This window comes from Mizuhopecten yessoensis, unplaced genomic scaffold (genome assembly GCF_002113885.1).
Source record: "Mizuhopecten yessoensis strain PY_sf001 unplaced genomic scaffold, ASM211388v2 scaffold716245, whole genome shotgun sequence".
In the NCBI taxonomy this organism is placed as follows: domain Eukaryota; kingdom Metazoa; phylum Mollusca; class Bivalvia; order Pectinida; family Pectinidae; genus Mizuhopecten; species Mizuhopecten yessoensis.
In genome coordinates, this window is record NW_018480020.1 from 79,209 (window position 1) to 87,422 (window position 8,214).

Here is an 8,214-nt window from a genome sequence, read left to right on the forward strand (position 1 = left end):
CCTGTGTGATCACCTTAGCCTTTTAACTTACCTGTGTGATCACCTTAACCTTTTAACTTACCTGTGTGCTCACCTTAACTTTTTAACTTATCCGTGTGATCACCTTAACCTTTTTTCTCTCTCTTGTGTGATCACCTTAACCTTTTAACTTACCTGTGTGAGCACCTTAACCTTTTAACTTATCTGTGTGATCACCATAGCTTTTTAAACTTTCCTGTGCAATTACTTTTACCTTTTCTTACTAACCTGTGTTAATAATTTCATCTTTCTAAGTAACCTGAATTTTACCTTAACCTTTTTTCTCTCTCCTGTGTGATAAGTTTTACCTTTTCTTACTTACCTGTCTTAATAATTTCATCTTTCTCTAACTTACCTGTGTGATCATCTTAACTTTTTAAACTTACCTGTGTGATCACCTTAACTTTTTAAACTTACCTGTGTGATTACTTTTACCTTTTCTTACTTACCTGTGTTAATAATTTCACTTTCTCTGACTTACCTGTGTTGTTAGCTCAGAAGATGGGACTAGTTGACGCCCCAGAGCAACCGCTGTCTGAACAGGAATGGATATCAGTGAAAGAAAAATCGAACAAGAGAGACGACTCCAAACAGCCATGTGTTATCTGTAAGGAGGACTTTGGAACACAGGAGCAGGTATTAAAAAATGAAATCTAACATTTAATCAAAATCACTTAAGATAGAAAACAGAGAGTATCTGACAGCTTAAATTAATGATAATCTGAAAATTATGGTCACCTTCTTGAAAATTTATTTTGAACTTAAAACTCCAACTCCAGTTCCGCAGAAGGAATTTAATGAAACCTTTTAAGAATGTTCAGTATATGACCCTGACAGAGATTTACAATTAAGATTAGTCAAAAATCCAAGATGGTCACCATGGCTACCATTTTGAAAATCTATTTTGAACTCAATAACTTCAGCTTTGCCACAGGAGCTTCAATAAAACTTCACAAGAATAAGGAAATTTCTAAAACTTCAAAGGAATTTTAGACTCAAAGTTTTGTTACATGAATTTATGGTTGGTCATGCATATATCTAAGATGGAGGCCACAGTCATCATCTTGAATGTCTGCTTTAATTGATCTTTATATGTTGTTATTTTTTGTGTTGATTAACTCATTCACCCCTGAAATTTCATAATGAACTTTTCCAACCTTTGAATTGGATGATTCAAATGTGTCTTCAGGGATGAATGAGGTAAATGGAATGTTGTCACCATCGCTGCCATAGTACACTTCTTTGGTAAAAAAAAATCCCAAGTACACAGGTACATTTTAATGTTTTTTTCCATCCAAAACTGATTTTCCCACCAATATACATTGTATGTAGTTCCTCTTGTATTTCTGCAATATTCCTTGATACACATTGTTTAAATTTCCATCAAGTTATCATATTGCCTGTGGGCCTTTGTTTTTCTTCATATTTCATCCATTGATACACTTTCAGTGAATTAAATTTGTTTTTAAAAAAAATGTTTAAGACGGAGAAGTGAAGGGTGAAATGATTACGATTTACAGTAATTAAGCCTATGGCTATTTGTTGTACGTGTTTACATTATTCCCGATTTGTTTATTTGTGTTGATTTTGTTCACAGGTTCTCCTATCATGCACGCATGTTTTTCATAAGGTAAGCACAAAAATTACACCTTGAAAAATATTCCTAATTCTGTTCTTTGAAGTGGAACCTCTGAACCTTGAATGAAAACTTTTGATTTTGAAAAAAAAAGAACAATTGCACCACTCCATAAGCAGGGGTAGGCCCGACTTACTGCTGTAGACTAAAAAAAATATAATCTATCTAAGCAAAGTTTTGACCTCAGCTGGTAAAATCGGTATTTACCTAGTTTACAGTAATATTGCCCATCGCATAACTATGTATAGCATGTCGCTCCAACGTTAAATTCACATTCATTACGGAGGGCAAAAAAACGCAAAAATTTGTATACTGTATTAATCTATACATAATCACTCTTGGTGGGGGGGTCTTAAGATGGAAGGAAACACCAGAGTACCCAGAGATATCCCACGTGATTGGGCAGGTGACCCCATACCTTTTCACATCTGATTGGGGAATCAAAGCCTGGCTGCCTTGGTGAAAGGCAAGTGCCCGATCCACTGCACCACCCGACCACCCTAGAGTGATTTATATAAGTTGAAATAACTTGTTTCATAATTAGGAATAGATGGAGAGGAGCCAACGCCTTGCTTCTCAGCGGTGTTGTTTCAGATTTGTCGTCTAGGCGTGGATACCCTCGAGTATGCAGGGTGATTGCATAAATCTAAGACTTACGAACATGGAGGTGCAAGCACAACACAACCTGACGTCCTCAGTTAGAGGTGCTTTATTTACAGTTAACTATATGTTACATTTAGTTAACATAAACATATAGTTAACAGTATATAAATATCACATTCAAGCCGAGGTCAACAATGCTTCCTTGGGGTGAAAATATGCAATATCGCCCTCTCATGAATGTGATTTTTAATTTATTATACCGAGTGTCATGTTAAGGTGTTTCACCACTTCACCATTTTTAAAGGTCCTTGTGTTGATTTGACATAAACCAAGACTTCATCTCAACAGTTGTCGAATGAACCAACCATGAATGTGATTTGATAACACCCTGGCACTGGGACGAACCGTGCACACATACGTTTGTCACATGTAACAATTTTTGGAATAACACCCTGGCACTGGGACGAACCGTGCACACATACGTTTGGCGCCTGTGATATTTTTTGGAAGGTCACCCTGTCTTCTTTATCTTTGTGAAACGAGCAAGTAACATTGAAAATGTTCACGTCTTTCTCAACCAATCAGATTACGAGATTTTAACAGAAGGTATAATAATAAATATTAAAGCACAGCTAACTGAGGACGTCAGGTTGTGTTGTGATTGCACCTCCAGGTTTCATAATTGTTGTAAAAGAAATTAAGTTTATATAACTTTATTTAATTTATTTTCTACTGTATGTAGGAAAGGAAAGTTATTAAACATAACGTAAAGGCTTCACGCTTATCTTATGATTTTGGTATCACATGTACAGTAATCCTCTTAATATTTGTCATATCTTATGTAAATTTATATAAAATATGATACAAAAGATATGGAATCTGAGGTGGTATCTTTAATATCTTTGAGTAACTGAATGCTTCTAAAATACATACCCATAATCTTTTTTTTTTTTTAAATGACTGCTTCCAGAATTTGAAAATTGACCAATCATAGGCCAGGATTCTAGATGGGCCTGCGTAGCTTTGTGCAGTATTTATCAGCAATTTCCCATCTGTTCCTGTGTTTTTTCTGTATCAAAAATGTCTTGGTCCTAAATACTGTGTATGTATTCTGAATTTTTCTAATTTTGCTAAATCAAATTTCTCAGCATCAAATATCTGTCGAGGTATTTCTTCTGAACTTTATCCCTATTTTCTCAGTATTTTTTTTTTTTGCATAAATTTGCCATAATATAATGTGCAATTCTTTCTCTGCATTTTCTCTAATGGTAAAAATACGACAAAATGCTGAGGTGCTAATAAAATATGGAGAATAAATTCAAGGTCAAATATCACATACATACAAAATGTACCTGAATTAGAAATTAAAGGAACACAGCAAGCCAATTCTCTTTCTTAATTATGAAAATTAGTATAACGAGAATATTAAGTTTTTAATATGTTATTGATATTTTGGTTGGTAGGCAATTTTATTTGCATAAAATTTATAGCTTGTATATAGGTAATCAAACACATTGGTTACAGGACCAATACAGTGGTCAGCTTTCTTTGTGTTATCAGGTTACAGCTGTAAATCATATAGGTCCTTAGACCCTCAAGTCAGCAAATTACATGCCCAGTTACATAACTGGTCAAACTGACCAATAGATGTCATATGTCAGCAGAGCACAAGAGCCAGTGCAGCTGACCAATGAAATGTTTTATCCCTATGGGGTTGTTCTTTGTATATTGTTTTTTTAATTGTATATTGTTCTTCTAGCTTAGGCTTCTATACCTGAGATTGGATTAATTTAATTGGGGGGGGGGCTCTCACTCCTGTGTCATACTCGTATAACACATTCATTCAATTTTGGCTTTAAATTCTAGGGGAATTCACCCCCAATCTCAACATAGTTTTATATTAGTGTGGGGATGCGGCTTCTCTTGTATTACAGGAGTCTAGCTGCTCTCATCATGGCTTCTCTAGGGGTGTTCACAACCAGAGCCTAGTCGCTTCTCTGGAGGCATTTTCAGAGTCTAGCTGCACACTTCTCTGGGCTGTGTAGGTGCTTCTCTGAAGACATTTTCAGAGTCTAGCTGCTTCTCTCAATACCCCCGGAGTCTAGCTTGTTCAAAAAATAGTAGCATAAATATATGGTAGTAAAATTGTTGGAGTGAGTAGCCCCTGATGCGCCAAATGTATTACTGTTTGTAAATATGTTGCTAACAAGAGTAATAAACAGGTTAACTGTTTCCTGTGTGTTAGTTGTATATAAATTGTAAAAAAGAAAAGAGGATGATTCCTATTTTCTAATTTTGAATTTCAAAAACTTAATATTTGACTCTAAATTTGAACTTTGTGTGAATTGCCACTGTAGGCTTGCCTCCAGGCCTTCGAGAGGTTCACTGGGCGCAAGACCTGCCCTATGTGTAGGAACGCGGAGTACCAGACCAGGGTCATACATGAGGGAGCGAAGGAGTATAGGATTATATGTGCCACAAAGTAAGTACGTCCCTACCCTGAGCTACACCATCCTCCATACTCCAGGGGTTACGCTCAATTTCGCTCCCCGCACCCCTGGAATATATGTCATAGCAAAACTGAATGCACGCGATTAGCTATTTGATTAATCACGGGCAAAAAAAACACCCGATCAAGCGCTAAGGCTGATACCTGTCCTTTGAAGATTACAAGGAATGCATGACACCTGACTTCAAAGCCAGGCAATTTTACCGTTTCGCGACCAACAGATTCAAAGAATCAAACTACATATATATATATATATATATATATATCTTCTCATTTCATCTACAAAGTGGTGCACACTGTGAGCCTTCAATTTTGCTGACATATATCCCAGGGATGCAGAGAGAGAAAGTGAGCGTAACCCCAGGATTATTATGGATTGGGTTACTTCCACATTATGACACACACAGGCAAAATTCCAACTTCCAGTAATATTCAAATAGATTTTTAAATCATTACAATTTGACATTTATAATGCTCACCTTGAAGTTGTGCACATTTCATATTATTAGACAGGTCAAAAAAGAAAGATATTGCAGCCAGATCATGCAGGCTGATCTTTGATCTTGAAAATTCATGATTGTGCAACAAAAAAGAGAATAATGTGCTTCCACCGGGGATCGAACCCTTGATCTCCAGGTTCCTAATAGTCGGACGCTCTACCACTGAGCTAAATGGAAATTCCCTCTAGCTCAAAGCTAGAAGGCAACCGTAATCCTATGTACAATTAAAACCTGCCACACTACTCCCCCCTTTTTAAATGTGTTCACCCTCGAACACCACAACCGCGGTTCTAACTCCCTGTCACCACAGGAAGGCCCATGAACACCATTTGTAATAGGAAAGAGAATAATGTGTTTCCACTAGGAATCGAACCCTCGATCTCCAGGTTCCTAGTCGGACGCTCTACCACTGAGCTAAAAGGAAATTCCCTCTAGCTCAAAGCTAAAAGGAGACCTTAATTCTATGTACAATTAAAGTCTGCCACAATTATTATCGCTATTTCTCAAAAAGTGTTTGACACATCTTTTTAAATAAAATTTCATATGTAGGTTCCCCTTGTTATTGTAAATGTTCTCAAATGTGTAACAAACAAATTTTTTCCATTAAACACAAGAGAATTTTTTTCTCACGTTTCAACGATTAGCGGACAAGATTTGTCTCTGTCTATTGATGTAACAGTAGTGTTCTCTCATTTTTTGGGGGGCATTCAGTCCCATAAAATTATAAACTGATTCAATCTATTACAAACTGATTATTGATTATGATTTTAAACTGATTGTCCATAAGTATTCTCAGTGTATTATAAGTTGCCTTATAAGGTACACAAGTCAATATTAATTTTAAGTGAAACACTGACAAGTACATGTAAGACATTGATGAGGTCAATGACAGCGAAAAGTAACAATATGCGAGAATCAAACGCCAGGACAAAGCCAAGAAATCGGTCAGTTTTTAATCCACACAATTTACCAAATTTTGTGAGACTAAGTCTTATGTTGTTCAAATCAACTTTTTACTTGATCGGATTATACGTCTGTATAACAGGGAATTTTTCATTGAAGCTTAATTTTTCGCCCTCCGAAATGAGGCCTAATGTATCATTACAGTGAACATTTGTAAACAACATAATATGCATACTAATCAAATATGAAGGGCAAATTTAATATTGGGCGAAAAGGGAATTTCTGTATATACAGAGTAGCACATAGATTAGTTGAACAGTGTGAAACACAGTACTCCATGGTAATAAAACCTACTCCTTTTATTTAAGTAAAAGAAAACTAGGAACTACAGAAATGACACACAAAAATATTGACGTTACAGAAATCGCCTTCATTTACTTGATTGATTGATAGGTTTTACGTTCGCTTCACTACTGAGTAGTTTGATTATCCAGCAAATGAAGTACAGACGTGAAAATGAGTAGAAAGGATGAAGTATGGCGTGAAGGCATAGAAAAGGGAGACAGAGGAGAGAAGGAGCCGTCTATCCTATATGTATTTAATGTATAAATCTAATTGTTATAAGATGGCTTCTAGGTCTAATGTTTGCCTAACCTAATACTAGTCGTATAGCAGCACCAATTATTTACTCGTATTCCAATCCTTTTTATAGGATACAGGCCGCTTGGAGAGGTTACGTTGTGAAGTGTTGGTACAGAAAGCTACGCGAATCTGTTCCACCCAATGACCCTAAGCTACGACAGAAATTCTATGAGGAAAAGGTAAGTTATATAACATTCCGTAATTAACATTTGAGCTGAGAGAGACTGTTCCATCCAAGGACCCTTAGAGTAAAGCTACGGCAGAAATTCTACGAAGAAAAAGTACGTAATAACGTTCCATTGGTGAATTCGATAGCATTTCAGCTTAGGGAATTAAGCCTGCGTCCATTAGAAATCGTAATAAGTAACGTTTATTTTGTATTGTTTTATTACAGTTATCTTCGATCACAGACAGAATCGTACGGTCATGTGACTTCAACGTAAACACTTTCCTAACAGAGATAGACCAGAGTCTACAAGCCAGTCGAGACATCTTCCGACGATTTGATGAGAAATTTCACGTAATCAATGATGACGAATGGGAGGCCATACAATTAAGGGTAACACGCAATCTGTGACACGTTGCATGATCAGTAACAACAAATAATAGACCACATGATCACTGAACAAAGAGGTTCAATTTTCATTACGATAATCTTGTGATCATTGACGATGCATAAAACCTTAAAAAATTTGCAAAACGTTTCAGTGTTATTGTTAAGGTGTCACATGATCAATGACATAATTCCGTTACTCGTCCTTGAAATATTTAAGGGATTATGCACTCTTATGTTCTCTGCACCCTCGAATATGAAGGTTCTGTGTTGGCCACCTTGTTAACTCATTTACCCCCGAAATTTTATAATGAACTATTCCAACCTTTGAATTGGAAGAGTTCAAACATATCTACAGGGGTGAATGAGTTATAATGATATAAGTGGTATGATAATTTGATGCACATCAAAAGAATTGTACATCAGCATATAACAGTTAAGTTACCTGGCTTTGAAGCCGGTTTTCACTCCTCTGTAATCTTCAAAGAACAGGTATAAATCAGCTGAGCAATTGATCATGTTTTTATGTCTGAAAGCAATCAAATAGCTGTCTGCATGCCTTCGATTTTTAGCTCACCTGGTCCGAAGCATCCCTAGGTGGTGGTGATTAAAAATTGTACAAATGGTGGGGCCGACTCCCCAGGGGACTTAGGGGCGGGGCCAAAAGGGGGCAATTTGGCTATATTGCTACAAACGACTTCTTCTGTAGAACTGTGCACTGGATATCAATCATATTTGATCAAAAGCATTCCTGGGAGGCAGGGATTTAAAATTGTACAAATGGTGTAGCTGACCCCCCAGGGGGCTGAGGGGCAGGGCCAAAAAGGGTATTTGGCTATACTGCTTTAAG

The 8,214-nt window shown here is 36.6% G+C and overlaps 1 protein-coding gene across 1 annotated transcript in view; it reads left to right on the forward strand.

The window, feature by feature from the left end:
• LOC110442301 (RING finger protein 32-like) overlaps nt 1-8,214 on the forward strand; it is a 26,444-nt gene that overhangs the window by 15,504 nt on the left and 2,726 nt on the right. The window contains exons 4-8 of the mRNA XM_021485832.1: nt 512-654; nt 1,616-1,648; nt 4,615-4,739; nt 6,882-6,990; nt 7,206-7,370. Of these exons, the coding sequence (XP_021341507.1) occupies nt 512-654; nt 1,616-1,648; nt 4,615-4,739; nt 6,882-6,990; nt 7,206-7,370 (575 nt within the window). The remainder of the gene's footprint in view (nt 1-511; nt 655-1,615; nt 1,649-4,614; nt 4,740-6,881; nt 6,991-7,205; nt 7,371-8,214) is intronic.